Source organism: Myotis daubentonii, chromosome 18 (assembly GCF_963259705.1).
Source record: "Myotis daubentonii chromosome 18, mMyoDau2.1, whole genome shotgun sequence".
Lineage (NCBI taxonomy): Eukaryota > Metazoa > Chordata > Mammalia > Chiroptera > Vespertilionidae > Myotis > Myotis daubentonii.
The window spans coordinates 16,960,597-16,976,891 of NC_081857.1; the positions used below are offsets into that span (position 1 = coordinate 16,960,597).

At 39.2% G+C, this 16,295-nt stretch overlaps 1 protein-coding gene across 5 annotated transcripts in view; it reads left to right on the plus strand.

Annotated features, from left to right (window-relative positions):
• KCNK2 (potassium two pore domain channel subfamily K member 2) overlaps window positions 1-6,872 on the plus strand; it is a 150,814-nt gene extending 143,942 nt beyond the window's left edge. For 4 of the 5 annotated variants that reach the window (XM_059675622.1, XM_059675625.1, XM_059675624.1 and 1 more), the window contains exon 7: window positions 4,725-6,872. In XM_059675622.1, coding sequence (XP_059531605.1) covers window positions 4,725-5,042 — 318 coding nt within the window. In that variant the 3' untranslated portion in view covers window positions 5,043-6,872. The remainder of the gene's footprint in view (window positions 1-4,724) is intronic. The other variant, XM_059675621.1, reaches the window with a different exon arrangement.
• The last annotated feature ends 9,423 nt before the right edge of the window (window positions 6,873-16,295 follow it).

The window sequence follows — 16,295 nt, forward strand, 5'->3', positions numbered from 1 at the left end:
TCAAGTGTAAACCAAATACAGCACTCCTCCCTCATCCCTGATGGATATGTTCTAACCCCCCAGTGGATGCCTGAACCACAGATAGGACTGAGCCCTATATGTACAATTTTTTTCCTACATATACATACCTGTGTTAAGTTTAAACTACTCATGTCCTTTGGGACCATTAGTAGTAAAATAAGGGTTACTTGAACACAGGCACTGTTATATCACAACAGTCAATCTGATAACCGAGACAACTACTAAGTGACTAAGGGGTGGGAAGCATCAGCATGGAGAGAAAGAGGAAATATTGGGGCTACTACAAACACTGAGTTAGAAAACAATGACAGTTAGATAGAAATTTCATTGTACTCAAAATCTGAAAATATTTCTGCCTTTTGAACCAGCATTTCTACTTCTAGTAATACGTGGACACGTTAGCAAAGATATGGGTGCAAGAATATCCACTGAAGTTTTATTATCAATAGCAAAAATAAATACACCCCAATGTCAACAACAGAAACCACCAAAAAGTTCACCAATAGTAGCATGCTATAGCCATCATCCTGTGCAATGCTAGGCCGCTGACATCAACTGTGAGGTAGAATAAGGGGTACTAACAGGGGGAAAAGACTAAAATTGGTTGGGGTAGTGCATTTGCAAAACAATGTTTATTATAAGACTACTTTTGAAAAAATAATGACAATTAAAATTGAAGAGGAAGAAAGGTTAGTATACGAAGAAGAAAACCAATTGTGCCAACACTATTGCTAATTTTTCATTGAGGTGTGAGATTACAGACAACATGCATTTTCAATGATGTGTTTATGCGTTTCACAGATTTTATGAGTCTGCTTCATACAAGGTGTATTCCAGTTGCTGAGGATACACATAAAACTTAGTTAGAGGAGATAGAAAACCTTCAAATAAATAGATTCACATTTGAATTCTAGATAAGCAAAGTCTGTTACTATGAATAAGAAGAAGATATGCTTAAGGTAAAAAGATAGGAGACCATGAACAAAAAAAAAAGGGAGGCAGAGCCAGGGAATGTCAGTGGCCTTTCAGAACATGGAGGTAAAGGCTGGTAACCACATAAAACCAATGCAGGAGACCTAATTTTCGGTCTATCAGTTCTAATAGTGCCCAGGACTTAAGCCCTGATGTAGGGGCTTACTCTGATGGATGTCTTTCAGGCCAGAGATTATTTTTGGTATACCACTTGTTTGTGGGTGGAAACTGAATATAGTAGCTGGTTCTTATACTTTTCACACTCTATTTTATTTATTTATATATATTTTGATTTCAGAGAGGAAGGGAGGAGGGAAAGACAGAAACAACAATGATGAGAGGGAATCATTGATTAGCTGCCTCCTGCACACCCCACACTGGGGATTGAGCCCGACACCCTGGCATATGCCCTGACCAGGAATTGAACTGTGACCTCTTGATTCATAGGTTAATGCTCAACCACTGAGCCATGCTGGCTGGGCCAGAGTCCTATTTAAACAAAAATTTATATTCTTTTCTGTTCCCTTTATTATATTAACCTTACTATTAGGAAAAGCTATTCATAGAAAATGCAAATAATAGTCATAATTAGCATTTGTTCTTTTTACATTGAGAAAATCCTGAATTTTCAAATAAAACAGGTTAATTCCTTCTTTAAAAATCATTGGTAAGGTGCTAATAAAGGTTAGTTGGGATTTAAAATTTTTCATTAATTATTAATTATAAACTTCAAATTTCACAGTCAGGACTGTCTGCTTATTGAGTAAACTAGGAAAATTTAATAACATGTCCAAAAGTAACTTTTGTTCAAGACCACATCAATCAGGTTTTCTTTTGGTATTTGAGCCCAATTTACAATTATAAGTCTTTAATAATTAGTTTGACCAAGCTGCTATGGTAGAGAAACAACTGAATCACTTAACTTTTTATAGCAAAGGTATTATTTTAAAATTCTATAGATAGCATTTATTTATTCAGTGCAATTCAACAATTTTCTACCAAGGGCCTTCTCAGTACCAGACACATCATTGCATATGCTCTAGACCAGCGGGTCGCAACCCCTTTGGCGGTCAAACGACCCTTTCACAGGGGTCGCATAAGACCATCCTGCATATCAGATATTTACATTACGATTCATAACGGTAGCAACATTACAGTTATGAAGTAGCAATGAAAATAATTTTATGGTTGGGTCACAACATGAGGGACTGTATTTAAAGGGCCAGAAGGTTGAGAACCACTGCTCTAGACTCTGGACTCAAAAACTGGTACTCTAAGCAGACAGCAAGGTAAACAAGAAAACAATAGAAATGTTTGGGGGGTATTTATAAGTGGGTATGGAGTGATTCAGTGTTTCTTAATACTGACTGATACTGCCTATGCTTTTCTAACCAGAGAGTCCCTGAAAAGTAGGAAGAAACATTCAATAATCTCTTCTATGCCAAAGTATAGTGGGACAGGGTCCCTTACAGGAGCAGTGAGAATCTTCAGGCTAAATTGCTATAAATTTAACACCTCTTTCTTTGCATTCTCCCTTGATCTTTCCAATTATGTGTGCCATGAAGTTCTCATTTTTCCAGCTTTGCTTTTAGAACCAGATGCAGACAACAAGCAATTATTTCTTGTTAAGAGAATACAAGTAGAAAATAAAAGACCTCTTTAAAATAAAGTGTATCATCAAATGTGTGTGTATATGTGATTATGGATAGATGAGGAAGAGCTGATCTGCTGTGTGCCAGCTTCTAAGGATATTTGAACAGTTTCCATTTCATTTTTGTGTACACACACATCTATGATTACCTAAGTGCATGTACACTGATCATGTTGAAATATATGTACCTGGATATCCCCTCTTTAAAAATGTTTGATTTTTAGAGAGGAAGGGAAAGGGAGAAAGAGAGAAACATCCATGTGAGAGCAAAACATGGATCAGCTGCCTCCTGTATGCCCCCTATGGAGGATCAAGTCTGCAACCCCTGCATGTGCCCCCTGACTGGGAATTGAACCTGTAACCTGTTGGTGCCCAGAATGGCACCCAACCAACTGAGCCATTCTGACCAGGGCACATGAATATTCCCTTAAAATTCAAATCTTCAGTAAATAAATATTTAGAAACCAGCTTAGTTTGACTAGGCTGCTATGGCAAAATAGCACAGACTGGGTAGCTTATAAACGAAAACATTTATTTCTCACAGTTCTGGAGGCAGGAAGTCCAGGATCAGAGCACCAGCATGATCCAGTTGATAGCCAGAGCCTCCTCGCTGTGTCCTCACCAGGTGGAAGGAGCTAGGGAGCTCTCTGGAGCCTCCTTTATAAGGGCACTCATCCCATTCAGTAGGGCCCCACCCTCCCATCGGAGCATACACTAACATTCGGACCATAGCAGAAACCAGCAGCTATATCAAAGCTTAAAACAAAAATCATCAGAGGTTAAAACAACACAAAGAAAACAGAGCTATAGTTATGTGCTCACCAAGTAAAGAAGAGCCCATGTCACTTAGAAAATGAGTTCTGTGGGGCTCCTTAAGCTGAAAGCAGAAATGCCAGCAACAGAGGGATGGGAGAGTTGTTCCACAATAGGAGGTTCCTGCAGAAGTTAGTCTAGATTGTTAAAGTCTAGTTGGCTACGAAAAGGATTATAAAATTTCCAGGAGGTTAGGCACTGTTCTTTTTAAGTCACAAGAGTGCAGACAATTTTACAGAGTTGTGAGGAAACATTGTGCACAAGCTTAGGCCTTGGCAATTTCTTTCTTTTTTTAATCCTCACCCTAGGATATGTTTTACTGAAGAGAGAGAAAGAGGTCAGAGAAACATCAATCAGTTGCCTCCCATCTGGGGATTGAACCGCAACCTAGGTATGTGCCCTGACCGGGAATATGCTCCAACCAGATAGCCACACCGACTGGCAGGGCAATGTTTTTTCTTTACCCCTTGAAAGAGAAGTGCACAGTGATGACTCCACAGGCTCTTACAAGGGGTGAAGCCCATCAGCCCAGCATCCTGGTAGGTGTGCACCGTGACGATGCTGCTCTACAGCTGAGGGAACAAGAGCTCAGACAGGCTGAGCACCCTCACCAACTCCACAAGCATTCACGGAGGAACGGTTCCCTGGACTTGCTCTTTCTCTAAATGGCCCTGCCAAGTCTCGCTTCCCCTGAAGACAAAAACAAGATATTTTATTGCTTATTTAGGAAGTAGACATGTCATAGATGAGCAGTATGAGGTGGATACGAAGCTTTTGCACACACCACTTCTGGTCTCTAAAACCTGAATTTGTATCCCGAGTAAACAGCTTTCGTGCTCTCAGAATCAGCCAGGTCGCCTGGGTTCACACCCAAGCTTTTATTCTGCCCTGCTGCTGCTCCTGCCTATTCTACATCCAAGTACTTCCTGAAATTACAGATAAAAAAACAAAACTCCTAAAGTTTTAAAAGGTTAGAGATTGCTTTTGTTACATTATCTGAAGTTTCAACGACAGGATTCATGCACAACTTCATTGAAAGAGTTTATATTCATACTAGTAGATTCCTTTTTAGAGCCGTACTATATAAAATGAAACTTTGGTCAGCACATCTTGTCTTATAACATCAGTTCTCAGACCTCCAGCATTACAACAGGCTAGTCTTTTGTTTAACAACCCTCCCTCCAAATCCAACGGCCAGAAGATAAAGCACACACACTGTTCACCCTCATGTTGGTGTCTCTGTCTTGTCTCTGCCTCTGTGCTCCAGGTGGGAGAGTTCCGAGCCCATGCTGCCGAGTGGACAGCCAATGTCACGGCTGAGTTCAAGGAAACCAGGAGGCGGCTGAGTGTGGAGATATATGACAAGTTCCAGCGCGCCACTTCCATTAAGCGGAAGCTCTCTGCAGAACTGGCTGGGAACCACAACCAGGAGCTGACCCCTTGTAGGAGGACCCTGTCCGTGAACCACCTAGCCACCGAGAGGGACGTCTTGCCTCCCTTATTGAAAACTGAAAGTATCTATTTGAATGGATTGACGCCACACTGTGCAGGGGAGGAAATTGCCGTTATTGAAAACATTAAATAGCCCTCTCTTTGAAGAGCCTTAGGCATAGCCATAGGTGAGGACTTCTATATGCTCTTTAAGACTGTTGCTGGTAGCATTTTTAAAAATTGTGCATGAACTCCAAAAGGGGGAAAATAGATACACCCATCACGGTCATCTACCATCAAGAGAATTTGGAATTCCGAGCCAGCACTATCTTTTTGATGATGCTTGTACGGTCTATTTTCTTTGACCAGTGGAATAAAACAAGCAGTGTCTGATGCCTTTCTGTGCCCAGACTGTTTTTCTCCCTTTTTCCTAATGTGCCATAAGGCTTCAGAATGAATTATAATTGTTTCTGGTCATAATGTAGCTTCGAGGGATGAGTCCTTAACTTTTCAGGGTCTACCTAACTGAGCCTAGATACGGACCATGTATGGATGACAACATTTCTTTTTGTAAATGGCAAGAAATTCTTATGCAGCCTTTTACCTAAGAAATTTTCTGTCAGTGCCTTATCTTACGAAGAAACAGAACCTCTCTAGTTAATATGTGGTTTCTCCTTCCCCGCCCCACCCCTAGGCTCACCTGCAGTCCTTTACCCCACGACTCCCATTTGAATGCCATACCTTGCTGGAAACAGCGTGTAACATGACTGAAGTGGTGATGCCCGAAGAAGGACTAGATGCCAAATTAGATGGATATTGAAGCAACACTCAGAAACCCTAGCGTAGAAGGCACTGCAGCAAAAGAGGTGCACAGATGGCCCCTCTGAGTATTTATTTGTCTCAGGTACCAGTGGTACATATACACAGTGTAATGATTACCAGGCCAGTACATTTGGCTGTTCCCAGTCTCTTTTTTCCTGGCAGTATTTGGAATTTATCATTTATTAATAACTACATTTTTAAAGGTGGAAGAAGAAAAATATATATCTATATATGTGATCTGACAGAAGAAAACTGTTAAAAACGGATATTATTGGAGGCAATTTAAGACAATTGATGTGAATTACCATTTTGATGAAGAGAGCAAAACCATGTGTTCTGAGCACTTGCTAATAAACATTACACTGCCAGCATCCATTTGCTTTTTGGTGTATGAAAAGCTTGTATGATTTCTCATTGGGTGACATTTGCCAGACAAGGGGAGGCGAAGCAGCCGGCAGGGCTGGGCACAGGCCTGGCCTCCCCTGGGTGTATCTCTGGAGTGGTGACTGAAGTTGAAACTGGGATCACTGTGATTTTGCACAAGGAAAATGCAGATTGCAGGCATAATTCATCTCTGACATTAGAGAAAAGGCTGTTATAGCACAATTTAAATCTTGAGAGTTTTTTGTTTAGATAGGAAAGGCCAGTAATCCTTTTAATTTCATTTCATAGCCTGTAACATTTTGGATGTTTCCAAAATTCGGAAGAAATTCGGTAAAGGCACCCAATAGCTTGCTACTCTTTCTTTTATTTTCATACTTAGATCTGCTGTACATTGTATATATAATTTTTGAAAATGCAGAAAGAAAATGACTTCCCTAAATATAATTGCAAAACATTTCTTTTACTATTGTGGGGGGCGTATCTAAATAACTGGCATTCATATTAGAGTCTTAATAATAAACCCAGGATCTTTAAAAAAATCCTAATAGATGCTTATTTTCCAAAATTTAAATTTAAGCTACAAAATGTAAATATTCAGTTAATTTGTTAAAGGTACTTTTATAAACTTAAATTCTAACTGAAATTTTAGAAGGTCAGGCTCTTTAAGAAAGAAAGCTACACCCATTTCCTCAGTAACTGTTCTGAAAGTTCATATGGTGGACTGCACCATGTATAAACTGTGAATTGTATTGACAAATAAAGTTTGTAATTAAAGTCAGCATTTTCTGAGTCTCCTGCTTGCTGCTGAGAATTTAGATCTGATTCTGACTAAATAGAACTGCAGGACGTTGCTTTCTATGCTGAGTGGCTCCTTTATTCAAAAATTTCAATATTTTTGATGCAGTATTACTACACTCACTAAACACATGCAGGATCTTCTTTAAAAAAGTATTTCTATTGATTTCAGAGAGGAAGGGAGAGGGGAGAGATAGAAACATCAATGATGAGAGAGAATCATTGATCGGCTGCCTCCTTCATGCCCCCTAGTGGGGATAGAGCCTGCAACCCAGGCATGTGCCCTGACCAGCAATTGAATTGGTGACCTCTCGGTTCATGGGTCAACCCTTAACCACTGAGCAACACTGGCCGGACACCCTTCAGTTTTATATCCACTATTAGTTTTTCATTTTTTTAGGAGTAAGACAAAGTCCTTCACATGGCCTTCCTTTCGTCTACTTTATGCCATCCTTTCAGACTCGTATTACTCTCCAGTGCTCTGTATAGCGGTCCCACTGGATTTCTCTCATTTATCACAAGGTTATGCTGATGCTTTGTATGGAATACTTGTTCTCCTTTTGCTCCTTTTTCACTTAAACTCCTACTTATCCCTTCAGAACCCAGCTCAAGTGTCACTTTCTCTGATAAGCCATCCCTGATATAAATTCAGGTACCTTTATAATATTCTTTTAAAAAACTCTGCTCCTTTCCTTAGGTCACGATTAGATGTTCATCACTCTTCTTATTTGATTTTTATCTGTCTTTCCCACTAGAACATAATTCATTGGTTTTAATTTACTAAGTTATTTCCAGATACTAGCAAAATTATACATATAGTACATGATCAAAAAATACTTGATGAACAAAGGAATGAAGATGAAAACAGGGATTTAAATATTGTGACCATCTGAAGAATTCTTGTGTATGCATATCCCAAATTTTCTCTGTTCCACAAACATTTATCTGTCCTCTTCTACTGGCTTAGTAGTAAATAGGATACAAACAGCAATTATTTCTCCTATTAGCTGACCAAAAAAGTCAAAGCCAATTCTTTAACTAGACAGACTTGCAGTTTGTCATTATATACTCTTACTCCTTATGAGCAAGGGTTTCATTATTTTTTACTTCCAACTTTTGGCTCACAATATATACTATCAGAGCTTTTCAAGCATAATCTAATCTTGAAAATCTGTTTGGAAATTAATTGCAAAACAAATTTGCTAATAGTACTAAATGTATGTCTTTTATTAGTAAAGAGCAAAATGCACATTTATTATCCTTGCCAAATAAAATTTAGCTTTTTCACGCTTAAACAAATTTATAAGCGTCTGGGAAGAAATCCATTATTAGGAATATTTTGAACTGTATCCAACAGAGAATGTTAGTCACTTACATGGTATAATTTTGAAATTAACTCATAGAATAAACATTGGTTTTCATTTAGTTGATTCCTGACTTTGTAGATAGTATCCCTTTCACACTATCCCATTAATACTGAGTAATATGTAGATGATTTGTATTATACTGTTTTGAAAACACTTTAGACTTTTAAATATTATGGCATTAGACTGTTTTAGGCTGTTTCTGTATTTTTATTTAAAAATTTAAATAAGCCCGGCTGGTATGCTCAGTGGGTAGAGGATGGCCTGCTGACTGAAGGGTCCTGAGTTCGATTCCGGTCAAGGGCACATACCTCGTTTGCAGGTTCCCCAGCCCTGGTGGGGGAGTGTGCGAGAGGCAACCAATCGATGTGTTTCTCTCACATCAATGTTTCTCTGTCTTTCCCTTTCCCTTCCACTCCCTCTAAAAATCACTAGAAAAATATCCTCAGGGTAGTATTTATAACAAATTTTTTTTAAAACAGGCATCTGTAAGTGGTAATGTCTGGTCCATATTCAAATTTTATCATGCCCAAATATTTCAGAGTTACATCTAACGAACCCATCTTGGTTCTCAGTCAGGTGCACCAACTCAGGGTTTCTACATGCATTGAGAAAGGTGACTTTAATATTGCCCCGGCCTAGATATGTACAAGCAGATTAGCCAAGTATATGAGTCTCTTCAATGATTACATTGTATGTGCAAACAAATGGCTTACTAAGTCAATATTTTTTAAGAGCCTTTAATGTGCCAATCACTAGATATACTCAGCCAAATAAACATCTGCTGTCAAGGAGATGGCAGGCATGGGTGGGACAGTGACATGCAGCACACATGGAGGAGTCTGCTAACTGCAGGGAGCTCTGAACAAAAGGCTCTGGCCTTTTTATGGACAGGAGGCTGAGGCAGAAAGAAAAGGGGGCGGGGCTAGCAGCAGAAAGCTGCTGAGTCAGGGAGGAGAAAAGTGCCTCAATAGGCCCTAGTAAGGAGGCCTCCAAGTGCTAGCACCTGTGTCTAAGCTCTAGCCTGCAACTCCATTCAGAAAATCCCAGCATGTCGACTGTGAGAAGGGCAGTTTCCCCCATGATACCAATTTCCCTCATGACATTGCATATGGGTGGGCCTGAAAGATCATGTATAGCTCTTGGCCTGTAATGATCTCCAACTTTAAAATAGGGAATAATGTGGATGGATTGGTGCTTTTAGATTTACCACTCTGGCGAAAGTGTGGAATAGGTGCCGAGGGGAAAGCTGAGACACACGGCAGAAAGTCGGGGGACCTGTGGGGTCCCCGAGAGAGGAATTTCGGTCTGAACCATACCAGGGCACTGGATGGATGCTGGGGCCTTTTGTTAGCATTAGGGGCATGGGCTACAGAAAGAAAAGGAGAAAGTTTGAAGGGGAGATTGATACTTTGAATTTAAGACACCTATGGAGTCACCCAAGTGAAAACCCTCAGTGGGCAATTAGAATACTCAAATGCACTCAGGCCAGGAATCCCATGTAGGGAAATGAATGTGGGAATTACTGACATTAGAAGTCTGCACATTAATAATGACAAAGTGAAGTCTTCACAGTCAGTGTTGATGATAATATTCTAAACGTTAATGCAGCCCTGGCCAAGTGGCTCTGTTGGTTGGAGCATCATTTTGTACACCAAAAGGTGGCTGGTTTGATTCCCAGTCAGGGCACATATATAAGTACTGCAGGTTCGATCCCTGGGTACGGTGGCAATTGATCTATGTTTCTCTCTTACATTGATGTTTCTCTCTCTCTAAAATCGATTATACACACACACACACACACACACACACACACACACACACACACACACGGTGTCCCCAAAAATGTATACACATTATAAAGGCAGCGTTCATTAAAATACATTTCATTTTCAAAATGTAATAGAATCTAAAGCTATCAGCTGTGTATACATTTTTTGGGACACCCCAATGGCTTAGTTTCTAGGCAGCCAAAGTGAAAAGTGAAACTTTTTCAGTTTAGCCCCAAAATTTGTTCAAACTAAGGAAATGAAACCAAAGAATGAGGAGAAGTAGGTAAGTTGCCTGCAATTCCTTCTGAATGGACTTGAATTCAAGCACTAGAGAGCTCCCATGATTAGATTAAACGGAATCAAAGCCATTTTTGACATTGTGGTCTGAAATTCTTACAGTGTCCATCTGTGGGCAACCATCATAGCCAATGGAAGTGGTTAGCTAGTAAGCAGTTCCATCTGCTATGCTTGCCACAAGCCTGCATTAGCTAAGTCTGCATTTTGGGGGTCAGTGGCCTAAGAACAAGCCTTTCTGAAAACCCTTTTACCCTGAGATTCCTGTAAATCCTCTTTGAGCCTTTCTCCCCCTAGTTCCCTGAAGAAGCCTCCTGCAATAAGGTAGTCAATAGGTCCTATTCTCATCCAAATCCAAATAGCAATTTCCTGCAGTAAAATGAGGCTGAGTTTCCATGGAGGAATTAAGTACATTTCCTATTAATTTGTGAATGCCCTCCACATGGCAAGGCTGAATTATAAAAGCTTAACATTTATAGTTTGAAAATTTCTTGCAATGGGCAGTGGAACATGACCAACATTACAATGAGGGACTCTAATTGCCATGAGTTATTTTGGCAACAGCTCTTTGCAGAAAAATATCTATTTAATCAAATCTTGATAATTTTCTGCCAATTACGTGTAGCAATGCCCTCTGCACACTGCAGGAAATGCTCCAAAGATCAAAGATTTGGAAATGCTTTTCACTTCAGTGCACCACTCAGTCTAGTGCATCTGGGCTTTTCCAAATTTCTCTAAATTGACTGCTCTGAAATTGTTACGTAACCAAGTGAATCTGATCTCTTGTTAACATGACTGTGAAGAATCAAAGCTCTATATCAGTCTTTCCCAAAAGTATTTAGTGAAACACTACCCTTCAGGATTCTTTGGGGGCAGGAGGGGGAGGGGAAGAATGTTTTGTGGTAAAAAAACAAACAAAAAAGGGATACATCATACAGTATATCCAACTCACTTAAAGATCCACAACTAACATCAGTAAACTATAAAGGCTTTGAGAAGTCCTATTGTTGATAGGTAATTACCCCCAAACTTAGCAACCTAAAACAAACATTTGTTATCGCATCAAGTTTCTAAAGACAAGGAATGACTTACCTGCCTTGCATAGACTGGCTCAGGGTCTTTCAAGAGGTTGCAGTCAAGCTGCTGGCCGGGGCTGCAGTTACATAAAGGCTTGGCTGGGGCAGGGGAATCTGTTTCAAAGATGGCTCCATCACATGGCTGTTGGCAGGAGGAGTCAGTTCTTCAGGACATACACCTACCTCTCTACAGCACTGCTGAGTGTCCTCATAACATGGCAGCTCGCTTCCCAAAGAATGGGTAGCCTGAGAAAGAGAGCAAGCAGGAAGGTACAGTGCTATTTTTGGACATATTTTGAATAAAAATCACAAATGGTTTTAATCCATCATTTTCTTTACTTGACCACAGAAGCTTTGAGCATAATACCTATTACCATAGCTAATAATCCTGTAGAATGAAACATAATTGGGGAATTGCTATGTTATACTCTTTTTATTTCCCCTCGAGGAACCTCTGGACAGCATTCCCTTGGACAATTGTTGAGGAATTATAAGTATATGAATCTTCAAAATGAAAGCAGAAGGCAATATATGCACAGATCTGTTAGACAACAATTCTCATGATTAAACCAATTGGACGTCATTGCATATTTAAGAAAATCATTTTTGGTTTCAGGTAGAAGTTCAAGCTTTTCACAATGTGAACTAATAAAATAATTCTTGGCCCAGCCGGCATGGCTCAGTGGTTGAGCATCAACCTATGAACCAGGAGGTTACAGTTCGATTCCTGGTCGGGACACATGCCTGGGCTGCGGGTTAAGTCCCCAGTGAGAGGCATGCAGGAGGCAGCAGCTAATCAATGATTCTCTCATCATTGATGTGTCTATCTCTCTCTCCCACTTCCTTCCTCTCTGAAATCAATGAAAATATATTAAAAAGTTTTTGGACAGATCTTCTCAGATAGTTCATAACCATTATACGTACTTAAAAAATGTAAATCTCTAAAAAGAAAGGAAAACTGGTCATTAGAGGTATAGCTTATATTGATTTCCCATAAGTGAAATGCATTCTGCCTTGCTCAATATTTAAGTATGACTTTCTTACATGCTATATGCATATACTTTATCATCAGGAAATATTTTCTATGACTAGATATACAATTCTAAAAAGATCTACAACTCCTTTTTGTCCAATGTAAAAAAACAAGGGTGTGTCAATTGTACTATGAGAGGTTGGTATGCACCTTAAACATAAACTCTGACAAATCTGCAGAGCCAGATATTATAGTGTTAAATGCTTCTCTAGCTTTCAGGTGAAATTGTGACAGTTGCTCTTAGCAGAGAAAACACATCAAGAATGGTGTTTAAATTTTGTTTGGGTGAGTTTGCTCAGATGGGCAAGGCATAGTGATAATGACAATGTAAATGCCAAGGAGTTGCCCTCTGTTTCATGGGCACAGTCTAGAATTCTTGGCCAGTCATTTTAAAGATATTTTCTTGAAATAATTAAGAAATTATGTGAAGAATGTGGATAGCTCAATAAAAACCACAAGTCAAAATAAGGCATAACTGGATTGAGTAAGACAAAAGAATTAACCATATATATATAACTTAAATTTTTATTTTAAAGAATCTATAAATTCATCCTCCCATATTCCAATATATATATATATATAATGTACCAAATTTTACCATAGATTTAAACAGATTGCTCCACTCTCTCACATTTTACCATCCCAGAATCCCAGAACCTCATATTAATGCCATTCTCATTTACTTGAAAACAGATAAATCTTTCTTTTGCTGGATGTCACACATTAAGTTCTATGGAAAATATTATAAAGATTCAGATCTAGTCTGGCTGGTGTGGTTCAGTGTTTGACATATCAACCAGGAGGTCACGGTTCAATTCCCAGTCAGGACATATGCCCTGATTATGGGCTCCATCCCTAGTGAGGGGTGTGCAGGAGGCAGCCAATCAATGATTCTCTCATCATTGATGTTTCAATCTCTATCTCCCTCTCCCTTTCTCTGTCAAATCAATAAAAAAAAGGAATCAGATATAGTCTAGTATCACTTTAAAAATAATACATATCAGTTTTTAACTGGAATTTCATTAAGATATATACCAAAAAAAGAATGCAAGACATAAAACAATGGATGTCAAGAAACTGCTAGATTTGGAGGAGGTCAGATCTCTTTCATCTTCAGATTCACAGAAGACCAATGGAAGAACTAATACATGTGATATAACCAGTAAGGGTAATGAGATTTTTATATTAAGGAGGAGGTGAAAATATTTGGAGTCATTTTATTGCTCTTCCTCTTTCCTCCAATCAAATGTGAAAATGAGGTTAGATGTACAAGAGATTATCTGGGGAGATACTGGTAATAGTTTCCTAAGGTTCCCATAACAAAGTATCACATACTTGGTGGCTTAAAACAACATAAATGTATTGTCTCACAATTCTGGAGGCAAGAAGCTTGAAATCAAGGTGTTGGCAGAGCCATGCTGCCTGCAAGGCCTCTAGGGAAAAATCCTTTCACATCCCCTCCAGCTCCTGGTAAACCAAGGTGCTCCTTGGTTTGTGGTATAATAACTCCAATCTCTGTCTCTGTCTTCACCTGACTGCCTTCCAAATTGCTCTTCTTATAAAGGATAGCGGTGTCCTATTGGGTCAAGAATTTACCCTAATGATCTTATCCTAACTTGATTACATTTGCAAAGACCCAATTTCTAAATAAAGTCACATTTATGGATGCTAGGGGTTAGAACTTCAACATTTCTTTTGAGTGGAAACCATTAAAGCTCTAACAATACTTATATCAACTATGGTTGTTGGCATCAACTCAATGCCAACAGGAGTACCCAATTGGGGGTGTGGTGAAGAATGAAACTTTATTCAGTGTAGACAACTCAATTGTGAAGCAACATGACTGTGACATCAGCATGGCTGTGACATCAGCATGGCTGTGGCACAGCTAGTATTACAGGTCAATTATGAAACAGCAGTGTTGTGGAACAGCATAGCTGTGAGGTGGCCCTGAGATGAGGGAGCCCTGGGGCAAGGTTCCTCTCCTGCTAGACAACTCTGCTCTGCTGAGATGTCTTTGATGTTCTAGTGCCAGGGGTGGGCAAACTTTTTGACTCGAGGGCCACAATGGGTTCTTAAACTGGACCGGACCGCCGGAACAAAAGCATGGATGGAGTGTTTGTGTGAACTAATATAAATTCAAAGTAAACATCATTACATAAAAGGGTACGGTCTTTTTTTTTTTTTAGTTTTATTCATTTCAAACGGGCCGGATCTTAGTTTGCCCACGGCTGTAGCCCATAAACACAGTCTTTAGTTTTTGATGGAATGGTAAAGTGTGCCCCCTGAGCCACAGGGGAGCTAACTTATTTAGAGAGAAGACCCTGCCCTCACCCCTGATTGGTTGTCCTTATGCAAATGCGGACTCCAAATCCTTATAGCTTTGTTGGCCAAAAAACAGTGTCCTGAGTGGTCATAATGAAGCGACTCTGATTGGTGGGTGAAAATGCTAATGGTGGGGAGGGAATACAGCTGCATTGCTCTAATTGGATAGGGAAAGTGTCAATCCTATGGGACACAGTGAAAGCAGTCCTGAGAGGGAAGTGCATAGCTCTACAGGCCTACCTAAAAAAAAACAAACAAAACAAAACAAGAAAAACTGGTAATAAATTATCTAACCCTACAACTTAAAGAATTAGAAAGCAAGCAACAAGAAATGCCCAGAGTAAGCAGAAGGAAATAATAAAGATCAGAGGGGAAATAAATGATATAGAGACCAAAAAAAACAATACAAAAGATCAATAAAACCAAGAGCTAGTTCTTTGAAAAGATGAACAAGATTGATGAACCTCTAGTCAGGCTCACCAAGAAACAAAGAGAGAGGACCCAAATAAACAAAATTAGAAATGACAGAGGTAAAGTAACAACCAACCCCACAGACATACAAAGGATTGTAAAAGAATACTACGAATAACTCTACTCCAACAAACCGAACAACATAGATGAAATGGACATATTTTGAAAAAAATACAATATTCAAAACTCAATCAGGAAGAATAAAAAAAACCTGAATAGACAGATAACTACTGATGAGATTGAAGCAGTAATAAAATAAGAAACTTCCAGCAAACAAAAGCCCTGGTCCAGTTGGCTTCACAGGGAAGTTTTAACAGACATTCAAAGAAGAACTAAAACCTATCCTCCTCAGGCTATTCCAAAAAATTCAAGAGGAAGGCACACTTCCAAGCTCTTTCTATGAAGCCAGCATTACCCTAGTCCCAAAACCAGATAAAGACACTACAAAGATAGAGAATTACAGGCCAATATTCCTGATGAACACAGATGCTAAAATCCTCAACAAAATTCTGCAAATGGGATCCAGCATTACATTAAAAAGTTCATACACATAACCAAGTGGAATTTATTCTGGGGATGCAAAGCTGGTACAATATCCACAAATCAATAAATGTTATACATCACATAAACAAATTGAGAGATAAAAATCACATAATCATATCAATTGATGCTGAAAAAGCATGACAAAATCTAGCACCCTTTCTTGATAAAAACTCTCAGCAAAGTGGGAATGAGGGGTCATATCACAACATAATAAAAGCCTTATATGACAAACCTACAGCCAACATCATACTCAATGGGCAAAAACTAAAACCATTTCCCCTAGGAACAGGAATAAGACAGGGATGCCCACTTTCACTACTCCTGTTTGACATAGTTCTGGAAGTGCTAGCTATAGTGATCAGACAAGAAGAAATAAAAGGCATCCAAATTGTAAAAGAAGAAGTAAAACTGTCATTATTTGCAGATGACATGATATTGTATATAGAAAACCCTACAGACTCCATCCAAAAACTACTAGACTTAATAAATGAATTTGGCAATGTAGCAGGATACAAATTAACCCCAGAA